This window comes from Heteronotia binoei, chromosome 15, assembly GCF_032191835.1.
Source record: "Heteronotia binoei isolate CCM8104 ecotype False Entrance Well chromosome 15, APGP_CSIRO_Hbin_v1, whole genome shotgun sequence".
Taxonomy (NCBI): domain Eukaryota; kingdom Metazoa; phylum Chordata; class Lepidosauria; order Squamata; family Gekkonidae; genus Heteronotia; species Heteronotia binoei.
In genome coordinates, this window is record NC_083237.1 from 2,630,319 (window position 1) to 2,650,428 (window position 20,110).

The window sequence follows — 20,110 nt, forward strand, 5'->3', positions numbered from 1 at the left end:
GCTTTTAAAAGAAAAAAAAGAAAAAGAAATCAAACACGAGTCTCTTGCAAGGTTTTCTCCTCCTCCTAGCAGTTTAAATATGTTTCCTTTAAGTGCAAATTCTCAACATCTCTTGCCAGAAAACAGCCGTAGTAGTGTTACTAGCACCGGAGAGAGGGAAGAAACTGGGGGAGGGCCAGGGGGCGGGGAGAAGAGAAACCAAACACGGGGGGAAAAAATTAAAAGGAATACATCAGCATCCAGCTTTCTCTTTTTTAAAAGACCACAAAATAAAAAGTTTGTTTTCTCTTGTTTAATTCAAAAGGGGGTGGTGGGGGGAGATTTTTTGCTTTTTTTAAAGGAAGAGGGAGAGAGAAAAAAAAAAGATCTGGGTGGTTTGGAGCCGAATCGAGCCAGTCTGCGGGTTGCGATCCTCTCTGGTTCATAACAAGGTGGAGCTGCTGCTGCCCTGGAAGAACGGGAGGAGAGGAAGCGGTGAGGACTCGAGCTGGGCTCCGGCCCGGGGTCCACCCTGCTCAGCCCTCCCGCCCTCCCCCGCCTAGCTGGCCAGCCCCCCTGCCCTCACCTGTGGTTCCATTATTTAGCCATGGCCTTAATAGCAACCGCAGCTTCCTCAGTCATTGCAGACAGCACAGTGATCTGGAAGGAAAGGGAGAGTCATTCCCCACTCTGGTTTGTAAATGCCGGGAGAGGTTTGCTGGGAGGCCGGGGAAGGCGAGGAGGGGGACCTCGCTGGTATACAACGCCACAGGGCCCATCCTGTAGAGCAGCCGTTTTCTCCAGGGAAACTGATGAACATATGAAGCTGCCTTATACTGAATCAGACCTTTGGTCCATCAAAGTCAGTCTTGTCTTCTCAGACTGGCAGCAGCTCTCCAGGGTCTCAAGCTGAGGTTTTTCAGGCCCATTTGCCTGCACCCTTTTTAGTTGGAGATGCCGGGGATTGAACCTGGGACCTTCCGCTTCCCAAGCAGATGCTCTACTACTGAGCCACTGTCCCTCCCCTGACCAGCAGTGGCTCTCCAGGGTCTCAAGCTGAGGTTTTTCACACCTATTTGCCTGGACCCTTTTTTGGAGATGCCGGGGATTGAACCTGGGACCTTCCACTTCCCAAGCAGATGCTCTACCACTGAGCCACCGTCCCTCCACCTCCCTCCTCCTCTCCAAGAGGCACCTGGAGGCCGGCAACCCTGACATTCCCACACTGAGACACACACACCACCACCACCACCCCCCACGTGCAGAGAAAGCAGAACGGCCGCCTCTTACCAGGATTTCTTCGCCACAGTCGTATTTCTGTTCAATCTCCTTGCCCAGGTCCCCCTCTGGCAGGCGCAGATCCTCTCGCACTTCTCCGCTGTCCTGGAGGAGGGAGAGGTACCCGTCCTGGATCCCAATAAGCTGAAGGGGGGGGAAGGGAGAAAAGAGAGAAGAAACACCATCAGCAGGGAGCCAGCGGACCGCTCCTTCCCGCCAACCCATCTTGCTGCACCAGCCTCCAGAAAAAGCTGCTGCTTGCCCCCATTCCAAAGGGGAACCGTGGGAAACGAGCCATTTTGGAGACACTAGTAGTTACTAGACAGACCCCCCCCCCTCCGCTCCCCACCAGGCACTCCCAAGCAGGGCTCTGCTAGCATCCCCCATCCCCTCAGGAAGAGCAGACCCAGAACATAGGAACCTATGAAGCTGCCTTCTACCGAATCAGACCCTCTTCAGACCATCGAAGTCAGTCTTGTCTACTCAGACTGGCAGCAGCTCTCCAGGGTCTCAAGCTGAGGTTTTCCAGCCTGCTTGCCTGGACCCTTTTTAGTTGGAGATGCCGGGGATTGAACTGGGGACCTTCTGCTTACCAAGCAGATGCTCTACCACTCAGCCACCATCCCTCCCTTAAAACCAGGTTCAAATGAACATATGTGAACATATGAAGCTGCCTTCTACTGAATCAGACCCTCCTTGGTCCATCAAATTCAGTCTTGTCTACTCAGACCAGCAGCAGCTCTTTCTCCAGGGTTTCCAGCTGAGGTTTTTCATGCCTACTTGCCTGAACCCTCTTTAGTTGGAGATGCTGGGGATTGAACCTGGGACCTTCTGCTTACCAAGGAGATGCTCTACCACTATAATAATAATAATTTTTTTTTATTGACACTGAGCCACCGGCCCTCCCCTGACCAGCAGTGGCTCTCCAGGGTCTCCAGCTGAGGTTTTTCACACCTACTTGCCTGGACCCTTGTTTTAGTTGGAGATGCCAGGGATTGAACCTGGGACCTTCTGCTTCCCAAGCAGATGCTCTACCACTCAGCCACTGTCCCTCCCCTAATCCTTCAGGTCAGTTCATGTCTGCAACTGTGACCTCTCACCCAGAGGCAGGTCTTGGCTTTCTGCGTTTTTGAGGGCCCCGCCCCACCCACGGACACATAGGCACAATCCTGCAACAAGGAAAGAACTCTCCGGTTGCCCACAAGCGTGCCTCCCACCAGCCCAGTTTTTCAAAGCCACGCCCACTACCCCATGCCAACGCCAACCAGGTCTCTTTGCACCTTCCGCTTCACAGACAGAACCCGTCCTGCCTTTGCCCGCCTACCTGGAAGTCATTTCTCTTAATATTGGGCACATCCATGTTGTGGGTTGAAGGGCAGATATCTTCGTATTTCTTCCCGGTGAAGATGTCTATGCCAACAAGATGCACCTGAGGGGGAGAGGAGAGGAGGCATTTGCTGGGCATCCTGCTAAAGGCACTCACTGGCTGTGGGACTCGCTGACTTGTGGCCAGAAGGGCTCAAAGCCCCGCTTGGCCCTCAACCTCACCAGGTGTCCTCGAGCCAGAGGGAGGCCACGAGAACCGTGGAAGCCAGGCCAAGGGGGGAGTAAGGGAAGGGATTCTTCCTACAGCCTGCCCCTGGAGATACCTGGACTGCTTAGCATCAGAGTTACCTTCCTGGGACCTTCCGCCAAGGTCATCTAGTCCAACCCCCTGCACAAGGCAGGAAAGTCACAAATACCGCCCCCCCCCCCAATTCACAGGATCCACAATGCTGCCAGATGGCCACCCAGCCTCTGTTTAAGAACCTCCAAAGGAGGAGAGCTTGGGGATGGGTAGACACCCCTGCCCCCATTGGAAGCCAGTCTGGAACTGGAGTCTAACCCTCTCCAGGAAACTTGGTACTGCTCTTGGTGCTCTGGCTCCACTCCGTCTGCCTTGGCATCCTGCCTCATGCCCAGGCCTTGCTGCCAAGCTGCCAGCCCCCCCACCCCAGATCATAAACACTCGCAGCTGCCTTGGGCCACAGAGGGAAGTCTGGACTACTCAGACTGGCAGCAGCTCTCCCATATAACCTGCTGCCTGGGATTTTTTAACTGGAGATGCCGGGGATTGAACCTGGGACCTTCTGCATGCCAGGCAGAGGCTCTGCCACTGAGCCACGGCCCTTCTCCTTTAGTCTCCAGGGTCTCAGGCTGAGGTCTTTCCCATCAACTCCTGCCTGGTCCTTCTAAGGGGAGATGCCGGGGACTGAACCTGGGACCTTCTGCATGCCAGGCAGAGGCTCTGCCACTGAGCCACAGCCCTTCTTCTTTAGTCTCCAGGGTCTCAGGCAGAGGTCTTTCCCATCACCTCCTGCCTGGTCATTCTAAGGGGAGATGCCGGGGATTGAACCTGGGACCTTCTGCATGCCAGGCAGAGGTTCTGCCACTGAGCCACGGCCCTTCTCCTTTAGTCTCCAGGGTCTCAGGCTGAGGTCTTTCCCATCACCTCCTGCCTGGTCCTTTAACTGGAGATGCCAGGGATTGAACCTGGGACCTTCTGCATGCCAGGCAGAGGCTCTGCCACTGAGCCACGGCCCTTCTCCTTTAGTCTCCAGGGTCTCAGGCTGAAGTCTTTCTCATCACCTCCTGCCTGGTACTTCTAAGGGGAGATGCCGGGGATTGAACCTGGGACCTTCCGCATGCCAGGCAGATGCTCTGCCACTGAGCCACCGCCCTTCTCCTTTAGTCTCCAAGGTCTCAGGCTGAGGTCTTTCCCATCACCTCCTGCCTGGTCCTTTAACTGGAGATGCCGGGGATTGAACCTGGGACCTTCTGCATGCCCAGCAGAAGCTCTGCCACTGAGCCACAGCCCCCTTCCCTCCCTTGGATGCAGATGCCTTCCTGAAACACCAAAATCTAGATGGCACTTTTGGGCCTCACAACAGATTGTGCTTTTTAGCCCTGCAACAGGCCAGCTCCAAAAATTAAATGGCGGCCTGCGCGTTCTCTTCCCTCTTTTTCTGCCTCGTCTGTTTCTGTCCCAGTGACGCAATCGGTGACGCCCACACTGAGAGCTTGAGCTAGCGCACCTCCACTGGGCTGTGGCGCGGCCTCCTGCACCAACCGGCAAAGGCCAAGTGGCACCAGCGAGGGCACCAACCGCCAGGAGGATCATGAACACCTGAAGCTGTCTTCTACTGAGTCAGACCCTCTTCGGCCCATCAAACTCAGTCTTGTCTGCTCAGACTGGCAGCGGCTTTCCAGGGTCTCAAGCTGAGGTTATTCACGCCTCCTTGCCTGGACCCTTTTTAGTTGGAGATGCTGGGATTGAACCTGGGACCTTCTGCTTCCCAAGCAGATGCTCTACCCCTGAGCCACTATCCCTCCCCAAATAGTTCTTCTGCTGCAACCTCTATTAACATACGAAGCTGCCTTCTACTGAATCAAACCCCCTTCGGTCCATCAAAGTCAGTCTTGTCTCCTCAGACTGGCAGTGGCTATTTCTCCAGGGTCTCAAGCTGAGGTTTTCCATGCCTACTTTCCTGGACAGTTTTGAGTTGGAGATGCCGGGGATTGAATCTGGGACCTTCTGCTTACCAAGGAGATGCTCTACCACGCAGCCACCCTCCCTCCCTTAAAACCAGGTTCAAATGAACCTATGAAGCTGCCTTCAACTGAATCAGATCCCCCTGGGTCCATCCAAATCAGTCTTGTCTACTCAGACTGGCAGCGGCTCTCCTGAGTCTCAAGCTGAGGTTTTTCACGCCTCCTTGCCTGCACCTTTTAGTTGGAGATGCCGGGGATTGAATCTGGGACCTTCTGCTTACCAAGCAGATGCTCTACCACTGAGCCACCGTCCCTCCCCCAAGTGGCCAAAGCTTTCACTGTGGGAAGGAAAAGCCCCAGAGACCCCTCCCACGGCCAGGCTGAGTCTTGGGAAGAGAGCCCAGGAAACAGGGCAGGAGGGCGGCAGCAGTGCGCACACAGTGGCAGGAAAATAAAACAAGCAGCTGAGGCAACCCACAAGGGGCAAGGAGTGCTAGACTGACAGGCCAGTTTTTTTTTTGATTGCAGCATTCTGCCTGTATTGGTCCCCCTTAATTCCCGGCCCCCTGATAGCCGGCATGAACCAGTAGATAACTCACTGAAAATGTCAAGACAGTGTGCGATTGCAATAAAAAAGGCCAACACCATGCTGGGAATTATTAGGAAGGCAATTGAAAACAAATCAGCCAGTATTATAATGCCCCTGCATAAATCGATGGTGCGGTCTCATTTGGAGTACTGTGTACAATTCTGGTCACCGCACCTCAAAAAGGATACTATAACATTGGAAAAAGTCCAGAAAAGGGCAACTAGAATGATTAAAGGGTTGGAACACTTTCCCTATGAAGAAAGGTTAAAACACTTGGAGCCCTTTAGCTTGGAGAAACGTCAACTGCGGGGTGACATGATAGAGGTTTACAAGATGATGCATGGGAAGGAGAATGTAGAGAAAGAAGTCCTTTTCTCCCTTTCTCACAATACAAGAACTCGTTGGCATTCAATGAAATTGTAGTCGGGTTAAAACGGATAAAAGGAAGTCCTTCTTCACCCAAAGGGTGATTAAGATGTGGAATTCACTGCCACAGGAGGTTGTGGCAGCTACAAGCATGGACAACTTCAAAAGGGGATTGGATAAAAATATGGAGCAGAGGTCCATCAGTGGCTATTAGCCACATTGTGTGTGTATATATATATATATATTTTTGGGAGGGGGGGCACTGGGTGACAGAGTGGGCTGAATGGGCCTTTGGCCTGAACCAACATGACTTCTCTAATGTGACACAGAGTGTTGGACTGGAGGGGCCATTGGTCTGATCCAACATGGCTTCTCTTCTGTTCTTATGTGATGCAGAGTGTTGGACTGGAGGGGCCTTTGGCCTGATCCAACAGGGCTTCTCTTATGTTCTTGTGTGACGCAGAGTGTTGGACTGGATGGGCCACTGGCCTGATCCAACAGGGCTTCTCTTCTGTTCTTATGTGACACAGAGTGTTGGACTGGAGGGGCCATCGGCCTGATCAGACAGGGCTTCTCTTATGTTCTTATGTGACACAGAGTTGGACTGAATGGGCCATTGGCCTGACCAAACATGGCTTCTCTTATGTGACACAGAGTGTTGGACTGGAGGGGCCATTGGCCTGATCCAACAGGGCTCTTCTTATGTTCTTATGTGACACAGAGTGTTGGACTGGAGGGGCCATTGGCCTGATCCAACATGGCTTCTCTTATGTTCTTATGTGACACAGAGCATTGGACTGAATGGGCCATTGGCCTGATCCAGCATGGCTTCTCTTATGTTCTTATGTGACACAGAGCGTTGGACTGAATGGGCCATTGGCCTGATCCAGCATGGCTTCTCTTATGTTCTTATGTGATGCAGAGTGTTGGACTGGATGGGCCATTGGCCTGATCGAACATGGCTTCTGTTCTTATGTGACTCAGAGTGTTGGACTGGATGGCCATTGGCCTGATCCAACATGGCTTCTGTTCTGTTCTTATGTGATGCAGAGTGTTGGACTGGATGGGCCATTGGACTGATCCAACATGGCTTCTCTTATGTTCTTATGTGACACAGAGTGTTGGACTGGATGGGCCATTGGCCTGATCCAGCATGGCTTCTCTTATGTTCTTATGTGATGCAGAGTGTTGGACTGGATGGGCCATTGGCCTGATCGAACATGGCTTCTGTTCTTATGTGACTCAGAGTGTTGGACTGGATGGCCATTGGCCTGATCCAACATGGCTTCTGTTCTGTTCTTATGTGATGCAGAGTGTTGGACTGGATGGGCCATTGGCCTGATCCAACATGGCTTCTCTTATGTTCTTATGTGACTCAGAGTGTTGGACTGGATGGGCCATTGGCCTGATCCAACATGGCTTCTCTTATGTTCTTATGTGACACAGAGTGTTGGACTGGATGGGCCATTGGCCTGATCCAACATGGCTTCTCTTATGTTCTTATGTGACTCAGAGTGTTGGACTGGATGGGCCATTGGCCTGATCCAACATGGCTTCTCTTATGTTCTTATGTGACACAGAGTGTTGGACTGGATGGGTCACTGGCCTGATCCAACATGGCTTCTCTTATGTTCTAATGTGACACAGAGTGTTGGACTGGATGGGCCACTGGCCTGATCCAACATGGCTTCTCTTATGTTCTTATGTGACACAGAGTGTTGGACTGGATGGGCCATTGGCCTGATCCAACAGGGCTTCTCTTCTGTTCTTATCCCAGTTTGCCTGCCTGTCCCCAGGCAAGGGCCCCTCTCCTTCCAAACGAGCAGTGCAACATGCATCCTGCGCCATAATGTGAAAACGTCCCCAAAGAGAACATTTCCCAGTTCTATATTTTCCCAAGGTAAAAATTCTGCCCGGCAAATATAAATACAGTCGGCTTATTTATGGCTGTCAGGCCTGCAAGTCAAATCTGTCAGGGGGCTAAATGGAGGAGATGAAGCACGGGCACAGTGCAGCTGCTTCCTTGTCTAGCACGGTTTAAAGTTCGCTATCAGCATTTCAACCTGCACTGGAAGAGCCACATCACTGTCAGCGGTGCCTCTAAGCTGCGGAGTCTTGTGAGCAAAAATCCTACTCTGTGAGCGACTGGAATAAAGCTTGGAGCTACCAGCAATAAAACTGTGAGCTCCTGCATGAATTACTTTGCTCTGGGGCCATTTTTCCTGGGCTAAGACAAAAATGTGTGAGCCAGAGGCTAAAAAACTGTGAGCAACTCACACTAACGCAGCTTAGAGGGAACTCTGGTCACTGTATACTGTGAGCTTCTGCACATACAAGCTCTGCCCTGCTGCTGTGTGCCCACAGCTTTCCTTCATGCCCTTGAGAGCACGAAGAAGGCTGATAAAGCGGATGAGATGTCCACTGTGGGACAGCCAGTCTGGTGTAGTGGTTAGAGTGGTGGACTAGGATCTGGGAGTAAAGGGTGAAGGCAGTCCCCTGTGCAAACACCGGTCGTTTCCAACTCTGGGGTGACGTTGCTTTCACAACATTTTCACGGCAGACTTTTGACGGGGTGGTTTGGCATTGCCTTCCTCAGTGATCAACACATTTCCCCCCAACAAGCTGGGGACTCATTTTACTTCCGACCTCAGAAGGATGGAAGGCTGAGTCAACCTAGAGCCAGGGAGGTTTGCCATTGCCTTCCCCAGTCTTTTACGCTTTTCCCCCCAGGAAGCTGGGTCCTCATTTGACCAACCTCAGAAGGATGGAAGGCTGAGTCAACCTAGAGCCAGCTACCTGAAAACCCAGCTTCTGCCGGGATCGAACTAAGGTCGTGAGCAGAGCTTAGAACTCCAGTACTGCAGCTTTAACACTCTGCGCCATGGGGCTCTTCTGGAAAAGGAAGAAAAGGAAAGGTCCCCTGTGCAAGCACCAGTCGTTTCCGACTCTGGGGTGATGTTGCTTTCACAACGTTTTCAGAGCAGACTTTTTACAGGGAGGTTTGCCATTGCCTTCCCCAGTCTTTTACGCTTTCCCCCCAGCAAGCTGGGGACTCATTTTACCCACCTCTTAAAGGTAAAGGTAGTCCTCTGTGCAAGCACCAGTCATTTCCAACTCTGGGGTGACGTTGCTCTCACAACGTGTTCACAGGAGACTTTTGACAGGGTGGTTTGCCATGGCCTTCTCCAGTGATCTACGCTTTCCCCCCAGCAAGCTGGGGATTCATTTGACCGACCTCGAAAGGATGGAAGGCTGAGTCAACCTGGAGCCGGCTACCTGAACCAGCTTCCGCTGGGATCGAACTCAGGTCGTGAGCAGAGGGCTCCGCCTGCAGTACTGCAGCTTTACCACTCTGTGCCGCAGGGCCGCTAGGATCTGGGAGAGGCAGGTTCAAATCCCCACTCTGCCACAGAAGCTCACTGGATGACGTTGGGCCAGTCACAAACTCTCAGCCTAGCCTACCTCATACGGCTGCTGCGAGGATAAAATGGAGGAGAGGAGAATGTTGTAAGGTTGCTTTGGAAAAAGGCAGGGGATGAAGGAAGCAAATAAATAACCAAAGCAAGGCAACAAAACATTCTCCCCAGACAAACTCCTGCACAAAGAAAACCTGCTGAGCTGCACTGCCCGCAGCAGAAGGGACTGAGACAAGGAGCCCCCAGAGGCCCCAGCAGACTGAGACGATGTGGACGAAACGCACTTACTTTGGCATGTCCATGCTTGCCAGTCTTGGAGGTCGACATCTCCACAATCTTGCAGGGGCGCCCTTTGAGTACCACAAAGCCATTTTTGCGGAGAGCCGAGCACTGCATGGGGAAGGTGGCGGAAGCCCCGGCATCGCCGGTCTCGAAGTCCAGGTCATCAGCCATGGTGGATCAGGTGTTACGGAAACTGCTGGGACCAGAGGAGGGTTGGGGGGTGGGGAAAGAGAGAAGAGAAAAAAGATGAATCGAAGGAAAGGAGCCTCTGTGGGAAGGGGCTCTGGTCACCCCCGATCAGATGGCAGCAGAAAAAGTGCCCAAGACCTAGGCATAAGCAGCTTTGCACAGTTTGTGTGACCTCTTCCCTCCATGAGGCAATCGGCACAGTAGCTGACACTGGACCTAGCATTTTCAGAACCTCAGCTTTAAACTCCTTTTTTTTTAAAGCACGTCCAAGTTCCCGGAGGCCGTGGCCATGGAGACTGACACACCCCGACTCTGCCTGGCAAAGTCTCAAGCGAGTGCGGGAAGGGAACCCCGTGGCCGCCTGGAGACTCCATTCAGCTCTCGGCGCTCAAAGCGGCAAGTTCTCCACTCGGCCCGCCTCCCGTCTGCCACGCAAGTCCACGCAGCTCTTCAGGAAATAACCTGGGAGAAGCTGGTGGGCAAGACCCCTTGAGCAGCACCTGCCACAGGGAGGGGGGGGGGAGAGTTTGCATGAGACCTTTGGCATGCCTCCCAGGAGCCCGAGGCAGTATAACCAGTCGAGAGAATCCAGGCATCAGCAAACTGAACCCAGACAGAGAGAAGGGGGTGCTCAAAGAAGCAGTTACTCCCCTTGCCAACTGGGCAAATCTCTCCGTTGACAGGGTGACAGGCAAGACTGGCATTTAAAACGACCAGTGCCCAAACCTGGGGATTTGACATTTTCCAGTGCGGCTCAGGACGGAAGCGAGACCAAGGAGCGGCACCCCACACCCTCCCGTGGCACTTTCCCAAACAACCCAGAATCCTCGGCTGGCTCCTAATGAACTTTAACAGGCACTTCTCTTGGGAAGCAGCCATTTACTAAACTGGTTCCAAGCATTCAGCAGCGGGTCAAACTTTTCACCCCTTGTCCTGTACAGTCAATTCCCCACCAGGGTGCCCGAGGGCTAGATGCTCGCTAACACACACACTCCCGGCCGCCTTTGTGTTGGCTACACACTAAGGGCTACATACTAGCTAAAACCCTCCTCCCTTTGTGTTGAATAAGCTTTTTCATGAAACCAGGTGCTGCCCATGAAGACTGCAACAGGAGACCTGCAGCAAGGAACTGGGATGCCTGAAGAAGCACAGAAGAGACTCGACCTTGCCTGGCCACCACAAAGCTGCAGGGTGCCCATATCTCCAAGGGTGGGTGTCCTGCCCACTGGAGAGCCAGTTTGGTGTAGTGGTTAAGTGTGCAGACTCTTATCTGGGAGAACTGGGTTTGATTCCCCACTCCTCCGCTTGCACCTGCTGGAATGGCCTTGGGTCAGCCAGAGCTCTCTTATCTGGGAGAACCGGGTTTGAAGAAGATATTGGATTTATATCCCGCCCTCCACTCCGAAGAGTCTCAGAGCGGCTCACCATCTCCTTTCCCTTCCTCCCCCACAACAGACACCCTGTGAGGTAGATGAAGATATTGGATTTATACCCCGCCCTCCACTCCGAAGAGTCTCAGAGCGGCTCACCATCTCCTTTCCCTTCCCCCCCCCCCCCACAACAGACACCCTGTGAGGTAGATGAAGATATTGGATTTATATCCCGCCCTCCACTCCGAAGAGTCTCAGAGCAGCTCACAGTCTCCTTTCCCTTCCTCCCCCACAACAGACACCCTGTGAGGTAGATGAAGATATTGGATTTATATCCCACCGTCCACTCCGAAGAGTCTCAGAGCGGCTCACAATCTCCTTTCCCTTCCTCCCCCACAACAGACACCCTGTGAGGTGGGTGGGGCTGGAGAGGGCTCTCACAGCAGCTGCCCTTTCAAGGACAACCTCTGCCAGAGCTCTGGCTGACCCAAGGCCATTCCAGCAGGTGCAAGTGGAGGAGTGGGGAATCAAACCCGGTTCTCCCAGATAAGAGTCCGCACACTTAACCACTACACCGAACTGGCTCTCCCCACTCCTCCACATGCAGCTGCTGGAATGGCCAGGGGTCAGCCAGAGTTATCTTATCTGGGAGAACCGGGTTTGATTCCCCACTCCTCCACTTGCAGCTGCTGGAATGGCCCCGGGTCAGCCATAGCTCTCTTATCTGGGAGAACCGGGTTTGATACCCCACTCCTCCACTTGCAGCTGCTGGAATGGCCTTGGGTCACCCATAGATATTGCAGGAGTTGTCCTTGAAAGGGCAGCTGCTGGGAGAGCCCGCTCCAGCCCCACCCACCTCACAGGGTGTCTGTTGTGGGGGAGGAAAGGAGGTGATTGTAAGAGAGCCTGTTTAGTGTAGTGGTGAAGTGCATGGACTCTTATCTGGGAGAACTGGGTTTGATTCCCCACTCCTCCACTTGCAGCAGCTGGAATGGCCTTGGGTCAGCCATAGTTCTGGCAGAGGTTGTCCTTGAAAGGGCAGCTGCTGTGAGAGCCCTCTCAGCCCCACCCAACTCACAGGGTGCCTGTTGTGGGGGAGGAAGGGAAAGGAGACTGTAGGGTGCTCTGAGACTCTGTCCTTGAAAGGGCAGATGCTGTGAGAGTCCCCTCCAGCCTCACCCACCTCACAGAGTGTCTGTCTCCTGAGAGCCAGTTTGATGTAGTGGTTAAGTGTGTGGACTCTTATCTGGGAAACCAGGTTTGATTCTCCACTCCTCCACTTGCACCTGCTGGAATGGCCTTGGGTCAGCCATAGCCCTGGCAGAGGTTGTCCTTGAAAGGGCAGCTTCTGGGAGAGCTCTCTCAGCCCCACCCACCTCACAGGGTGTCTGTTGTGGGGGAGGAAGGGAAAGGAGATTGTGAGCCGCTCTGAGACTCTGTCCTTGAAAGGGCAGCTGCTGTGAGAGCCCTCTCCAGCCCCACCCACCTCACAGGGTGTCTGTTGTGGGGGAGGAAGGGAAAGGAGACTGTGAGCCGCTCTGAGACTCTTGAGTGGAGGGCGGGATATAAATCCAATATCTTCAGCTACCTCACAGGGTGTCTGTTGTGGGGGAGGAAGGGAAAGGTGATTGTAAGCCGCTCTGAGACTCTCCGGAGTGGAGGGCGGGATATAAATCCAATATCTTCTTCCTTCTCCCTTCTCCCCTCTCCCAACTACTGAGGTGCTGAAGCCAGCAGTGAAGGGGGAATGAAGAGAAAGCAGAGGCAGACACATTCGCATGCACCCCCCCTTGCCGAATTTATCCTGACCGAGATGCTTTATGCATTTCGGTGGACAAGCGACCTATAAAGTTTTTCAAACGTGGACAGACAAGAAGGGCCAAGGCTTCATTCAGACAATCTCACTTAGAAGCTGAAGGAAGCCTGAATCGGGCCACGGGAGCTTCCGCTTTCAAAAGCTCATACCCCCCCTCCTTCCAAAAAAATCCTGTTGGGTCTCGAAGGCGTTACTGGACTCGAATCCAGCTCTGCCACTGCAGTCCAGCAAGGCTATCCTCTGAAAAGCTCTTTCTTCAGAATCTCATTCTCTCTTTTAACTTTCATCCCAAGGGCTTGCCAGACAGTTGTATCTGTGGCTCACTGACTGGAAAAACAAGCCAGAAGAATTTCAGTTTTCTTTCTATTTATTTATTTAGTAGGCTAATATTCCACCCTTTCCCATAACAGGCTCAGGGCAAATCACAACATGAACTGAACAACAATAAAGAAGCTCCCATTTAAATTTAAAAACAATATAATAAAATCAGCATTAATTTTAGCTTGGAGAAATGTCGACTGCAGGGTGACATGATAAGAGGTTTACAAGATGATGCATGGGATGGAGAAAGTAGAGAAAGAAGTACTTTTCTCCCTTTCTCACAATACAAGAACTCGTGGGCATTCAATGAAATTGCTGAGCAGACAGGTTAAAACGGATAGAAGGGAGTCTTTCTTCACCCAAAGGGTGATCAACACATGGAATTCACAGCCACAGGAGGTGGTGGCAGCTACAGGCATAGACAGCTTCAAGAGGAGATTGGATAAACATATGGAGCAGAGCTCCATCACTGGCTATTAGCCACAGCGTATTGTTGGAACTCTTTTGTCTGGGGCAGTGATGCTCTGTAGTCTTGGTGTTTGGGAGGTCACAGTGGGAGGGCTTCTAGTGTACTGGCCCCACTGATGGACCTCCTGATGGCACCTGGTTTCTCTGGCCACTGTGTGAGACAGAGTGTTGGACTGGATGGGCCATTGGCCTGATCCAACATGGCTTCTCTAATGTCCATATGTGACATAGAGTGTTGGACTGGATGGGCCACTCGCCTGATCCAACATAGCTTCTCTTACGTTCTTATGTGGCACAGAGTGTTGGACTGCATGGGCCATTGGCCTGATCCAACATGGCTTCTCTTATGTTCTTATGTGACACAGAGTGCTGGACTGGATGGGCCACTGGCCTGATCCAACATGGCTTCTCTAATGTTCTTATGTGACACAGAGTGTTGGACTGCATGGGCCATTGGCCTGATCCAACATGGCTTCTCTTATGTTCTTATGTGACACAGAGTGTTGGACTGGATGGGCCGTTGGCCTGATCCAACAGGGCTTCTCTTATGTTCTTATGTGACACAGAGTGTTGGACTGGATGGGCCATGGGCCTGATCCAACATGGCTTCTCTTATGTTCTTATGTGACACAGAGTGCTGGACTGGATGGGCCATTGGCCTGATCCAACTTGGCTTCTCTTATGTTCTTATGTGACACAGAGTGTTGGACTGGATGGGCCATGGGCCTGATCCAACATGGCTTCTCTTCTGTTCTTATGTGACACAGAGTGTTGGACTGGATGGGCCGTTGGCCTGATCCAACATGGCTTCTCTAATGTTCTTATGTGACACAGAGTGTTGGACTGGAGGGGCCACTGGCCTGATCCAACATGGCTTCTCTTATGTTCTTATGTGACACAGAGTGCTGGACTGGATGGGCCATTGGCCTGATCCAACATGGTTTCTCTTATCTTCTTATGTGACACAGAGTGTTGGACTGGATGGGCCACTGGCCTGATCCAACATGGCTTCTCTTCTGTTCTTATGTTAGCAAATCAAGCAATAGAACAATGAAAGAAATAAGGAAACCTGCAAAGCCCAGGAGGCCTTCTACCCCGGGCATTGTGAGGAGAGATGGCATTCGTAAAGTGGCAGAATGCAGCAGCCACCTCCAATTGGGGGAGGGGGGCTGGAGGGGCAGCCTGGGCTCTTCCCCAGTCAAGATCAGTGAGCCCCACAGCCCTCTGGCCCTGAGCAGCTCGCTTTGCCCCCTCCCAGTTGCACCATCACGCAGAGCTCTTCCTCCCGTGTTGTGTGCCAGTCAGGAAAGCCACACCCTTGCCTCTCCCTCCCTGCCTGGGGTGCCCAAGTATGAATTCCAGACAGAGGCCAGAAACCCCTGCGGATGTCCCAGGATCCCCATCACCTGCGCTCAAGCCAGAAGCTTTTGGCCTTCATACCAGAAATCAGAAATGGGATCAAGCCCCACCCCCCCTCCCAAATAAAAGCCCCTTCTGCAACTGTCTCTTGCACCTGAGGCTTCTTAAGGAGGCTGCAATTCAGCCGGTCCAAAGCCCAGCCGTTGTGGTCTCGTGCAGGCAGGCGGCTCTAGAGGTGGTCAGAACCCTTCTCATCTTCCAGCAGTGCGGGGGGGGGGGGGGGGGGGACACACAACACAGACTGCACTCCCGAGGAGGTGGTGCAGACCAGCCCCAGGAATTAAGACAAAGCAGACGCACAAGAGGGCCGCAGCTGCATGGTAGTACGCAGGCACCGCTCTCTGCGAGCTGGGCGAGAAGAAGGGATTCATTGCTCCTCTCCAGGGAAACTCCGGAACCGCTTTTAGCGCCGCCACCTCAGCAGGCCCTCCCGAAGCGACTCCTCACCTGCCCCAGCCGCCTATAATTGATTAGGACAACTGGCAGCCGTAATAGCTCACGGCCAAACGGAATGACAGCTCCTTCTGGGAAGCGGCCCTATCGCCGCCTGTAGTCCCGGAGCGAGACCACGTGCTTCCGATTTTGCAGAGGGAAAAGGGGGAGGGAGCTGTGGAGGCAGGCAGGAAGTTTTAGCCCACTTTGCAAAGGGCTGGAGAGAGAAGAGAAGCTTCCGCGCCACATGTTTGGAGAGAGACTCCCTTTGCTTCCTGCCAACAGCAGGCATGATTCAGCTAAGCCGACACTGCGGAAAGCCAGCCCCAGCCGCATGGCCCAGAGAAGACGGGGAGGGGGGGGTATTGGAGCCCCCTTGTACAATACGAAGGGCAGAGCACAGCTAATCCTATCCAGAACGACATGACTGGTGGGGGGGGGGGGAATTCCCTCTTGCTGCAGAAGACCTAGGCTTGAGTCCGTGCACACCTGAGAGACGGACCAGATTTTCAAGATCTGAGCTTCCCCTGCCCGAAGAAGGGACCCTTGGTTTTCCAAAGCTCAAACCCTGAAAACCTTGTTGACCTCTAAGGTGCCGGAAAAACTCTTATCTGGATGCAGCGCTCTTGGCCAGCCACCGGCTCTCGCTGCTCCCCACGTGCTCAAAAGGCCCCACGCTCCGAAGCCAAGTTAGCATCAGCGCGAGCACACACCGAGCCCGGGGTCTCTGTTACGCAAGGCAAGTCCAGCCACCCTTCCCTGTCACTGCCTATCTCGGAGCAGCGGCTCTGAGGGATATCCCCCGGAGCCCAGGAGAGAAGTCACCAGCACACAGCTGCTGCTGCGGCTATTACAGGACGGATTCCCAACCTCAGGTTTTCTCAGTGCCGCCCCCCTCTTAAGGAACAAGGGACTCTCAGCCCTTCTTATCGTAAGCCGCCTTGAGCCAAGAGAAAAGGCAGGATATCAAATGTTTTAATAAGTAAATAAACTTTAAGAACTGGGGGAACCTGAGGCAGTCACCGCTCTTGCCCCTTCCATCCAATCCCTCTCCTCACCTCAGTCACATAGGCAAAAAGTACTTTTTCTGTACTGGACCAACTTGGTCTCTCCTGGTTCCTTCGGAAGCCCCCCCCCCTCACTGGTCCACGCCCCCAATTCCAGCCCTAGACACCCCACCTTGCAGCCAACCGGATTGCCCCAGCCCTCCGTGCCTTCAGCCATGCTCTACACACCCCCTAAGCAGAGCAATCTCTCCCGCCACACACACACAAGAATCAGAGTAGCGTGGTCAGAGTCCCGAGTTCTAACCCCCACTCTAGCATGGAAGCTGGCTGGGTGGGTGAGTCACACATAGACTCTCAGCCTAGCCTACCTCACAGGGGTGTTGTGAAGAGATAACGAAGGCAAAGACAATGATATAAGCCACACTGGGGAGGAAAGCGGGAGAGAAAAGAAGCAAATAAATAATACCTTCTGCAGAGCCTTTCACCTGACACTGCAGCCCCCCTTCTCAGAGGACCCTCAACCCTACAGGGATATTTGGGGAAGGGGGCAAGCCCAGCACCTTCTCTACCAAAGCCCGCTTTAGACAAGCACCACTGATATGCCCATACCCAAGCTTCACAGGTTGCGAGCCTCTGCCTAGATATCTCTAGGTGGAAAAAACCCACCCTCAATCCACAGCCCCATCCCACAAATTTTTCTGGCCACACCACTCCCCTCCTGCCCAAGTTCACCTTTGGGCCCAGGAAGCGTTTCTTCTGGGCACCCCAGGGGACCATCCTGAGAGTCCTGAGCCGCCCCTTCAAGGCACTCCCTCCCTCCCCCATGACACCCCTCGAAGTCCTCGGGTCCTTTTTCAAAACGCCCACCCCCCACCCCAGTTCCAGAGTGGCCTCCAAAACAAAGGGCTTCCCTCCTCGCAGCCCTCCAAAGATAATATGAACATATGAAGCTGCCTTACTGAATCACACCCTCTTTGGTTCACGTCAGTCTTGTCTACTCAGACTGGCAGCAGCTCTCCAGGGTCTCAAGCTGAGGTTTCTCACGCCTACTTTAGCTGGAGATGCCGGGGTTTGAACCTGTACCAAGCAGAGGCTCTACCACTGAGCCACCGTCCCTCCCCTAATATGAACCTATGAAGCTGCCTTATACAGAATCAGACCCTTCTTGGTCCATCAAAGTCAGTCTTGTCTACTCAGACTGGCAGCGGCTCTCCTGGGTCTCCAGCTGAGGTTTTCCACGTCTATTTGCCTGGACCCTTTTGAGTTGGAGATGCCGGGGATTGAACCTGGGACCTTCTGCTTCCCAAGCAGATGCTCTACCCCTGAGCCACTGGTCCTCCCCTAATATGAAGCTGTCTTCTACTGAATCAGACCCTCCTTGGTCCATCAAGTCAGTCTTGTCTACTCAGACTTGCAGGGTCTGTCTATTCAGACACTCCAGGGTCTCCAGCTGAGGTTTTTCACGCCTACCTGCCTGGACCCTTTTTAGTTGGAGATGCTGGGGATCGAACCTGTACCAAGCAGACACTCTACCACTGAGCCACCGTCCCACCCCTAATAAGAACATATGAAGCTGCTTTATACTGAATCAGACCCTGGGTCCATCAAAGTCAGTCTTGTCTACTCAGACTGGCAGCGGCTCTCCTGGGTATCAAGCTGAGGTTTTCCACGTCTATTTGCCTGGACCCTTTTGAGTTGGAGATGCCAGGGATTGAACCTGGGACCTTCTGCTTGCCAAGCAGATGCTGTACCCCTGAGCCACTGTCCCTCTCCTAATATGAACACATGAAGCTGCCTTCTACTGAATCAGACCCTGGGTCCATCCAAGTCAGTCTTGTCTGCTCAGACTGGCAGCGGCTCTCCAGGGTCTCAAGCTGAGGTTTTTCATGCCTGCTTGCCTGGACCCTTTTTAGCTGGAGATGCTGGGGATTGAACCTGGGACCTTCTGCTTACCCAGCAGATGCTCTACCACTGAGCCACTATCCCTCCCCAAATAGTTCTTCTGCTGCAACCTCTATTAACATATGAAGCTGCCTTCTACTGAATCAGACCCTCAGTCCTTCCAAGTCAGTACTGTCTACTCAGACTGGCAGTGGCTTTCCAGGGTCTCAAGCTGAGGTTTTTCACGCCTGCTTGCCTGGACCCTTTTTAGTTAGAGATGCCGGGGATTGAACCTGGGACCTTCCACTTACCAAGCAGATGCTCTACCACTGAGCCACCGTCCCTCCCCTGACCAGCAGTGGCTCTCCAGGGTCCCAAGCTGAGGTTTTTCACACCCACTTGCCTGGACCCTTTTTAGTTGGAGATGCCGGGGATCGAACCTGGGACCTTCTGCTTCCCAAGCAGATGCTCTACCACTGAACCACCGTCCCTCCCCTGACCAGCAGTGGCTCTCCAGGGTCCCAAGCTGAGGTTTTTCACACCCACTTGCCTGGACCCTTTTTAGTTGGAGATGCCGGGGATCGAACCTGGGACCTTCTGCTTACCAGGCAGATGCTCTTCCACTGAGCCACCGTCCCTCCCCTAAAGCAAACCCCTCGACCCCTGGGGAGGGCTGCCCCCCTACAAGAAACAGGGACCACCCTCCCTCCCTCCCCGTGCGCTGCCCCCTTAAGGACACCCCCGTGCACCCCCTCCGAGGCAGAGCCCAGCCCAGCCCATGGAGGCCGCTTTCCCCCCCCAGCCCCCCCAAAAAATGCAACCCGCGCCCCCCAGCAGCCCCCCGTGCTAAGAGGCCAAGAGAGCGGGGGGGGGAGTATGCAACAGCCCCCCAGCAAAGGAGGGCGGCAGACCCTGCAGGGCACACTGGAAGCCCCCCTCCCCGCAGCCAGATCTGCACTCCGCGCCCCCCACGGCCTGGCTGGGCCTGCCCGCCTCCTCCGACCACGCGAGAGACGGGGGGGGAGGGGAAGGCCGGCCTGCCGCCGCCTCCCCCCCCCCGCCCTCCCCCCTCGTGCCCTGCCCGGCCTCCCCCTCCCCCCCGCCGCCGTGACGCGCGCCCCCCCCGCCGCCCCCTCCCCCTCTCACTCACCCGCCGCGAGCTCAACCGCCGCCGCCGCCGCTGCCTGCTGCAACCCAGCCCGCAGTGCGCACGCGCACTTATCGCCTCCCCTCGCCCTTCCCCCCCCTCCGCCACCTTTCCCCCCTCCCCGCCTCCGCACGCGCACTACGCGCGCCCAGCCCAGAGCGAGGCGGCCGCAGCCAGGAAGGCGCCGCCCCCCCGCGCCTGCGCACGAAGCCGTGACGAAGCGAGAGAGGGTCGCCCGCCTCCTCCGACAGGATCTGAGCATGCGCGTCGCTTGCTAAGAGGAGGGGCGGGCAGCGACCAGAGCGGAACACCCTGCCGCGGCGCGCATGCCTTACGCTAGAAAGGGGGGGGGGGGGTCTGCAGTGCGCCTGCGTACGTAGAAGGTCCCGCTTCGTCACTGAAGGGCCACACCTATCGCACCGCGCAGGCGCCTAGGACTGCGGCCATTTGCGCGCTGGGGCTGCCGGCCTGGTTCCAGCAGCGGGTTGCTTTGGGGCGCGCAGGCGCATTGGGGATTCTCCGTTCTAGCGCCTTCGCGTCCGCATTTGGAATTCTCGTCGCTAACCATAGAGCGGGCGGGACAGAGCGGCCCGCGCAGACTGGCTTTTTTTGCCCCCCG

At 54.3% G+C, this 20,110-nt stretch overlaps 1 protein-coding gene across 2 annotated transcripts; it reads right to left on the reverse strand.

Annotated features, from left to right (window-relative positions):
• Positions 1–277: 277 nt before the first annotated feature.
• EIF5A (eukaryotic translation initiation factor 5A) lies at positions 278–19,682 on the reverse strand. Of its 2 annotated transcripts, none has more exons than XM_060256637.1 (6): positions 19,495–19,682; positions 9,448–9,634; positions 2,582–2,686; positions 1,270–1,401; positions 566–639; positions 278–448 (listed from the first exon to the last, which is right to left on the reverse strand). In XM_060256637.1, exons 2-5 carry the CDS (start codon positions 9,610–9,612, stop codon positions 577–579), a joined length of 465 nt encoding a protein of 154 aa, XP_060112620.1. In that variant the 5' UTR covers positions 9,613–9,634; positions 19,495–19,682; the 3' UTR covers positions 278–448; positions 566–576. The 2 variants fall into 2 exon arrangements, with proteins under 2 accessions (XP_060112620.1, XP_060112621.1); XM_060256638.1 differs by having other exon boundaries at positions 9,448–9,637.
• Positions 19,683–20,110: the final 428 nt, after the last annotated feature.

What these genes read in the sequence shown, in the direction of transcription:
- EIF5A (XM_060256637.1), bottom strand. Translation starts at nt 9,612, where the DNA reads ATGGCTGATGACCTGGACTTCGAGACCGGCGATGCCGGGGCTTCCGCC. An exon ending in TTAAGAGAAATGACTTCCAG is followed by an intron (nt 1,402 to 2,581) that starts GTAGGCGGGCAA and finishes CCCCCCCTTCAG; the next exon opens with CTTATTGGGATCCAGGACGG. An exon ending in ACTGTGGCGAAGAAATCCTG is followed by an intron (nt 640 to 1,269) that starts GTAAGAGGCGGC and finishes CTTTCCTTCCAG; the next exon opens with ATCACTGTGCTGTCTGCAAT.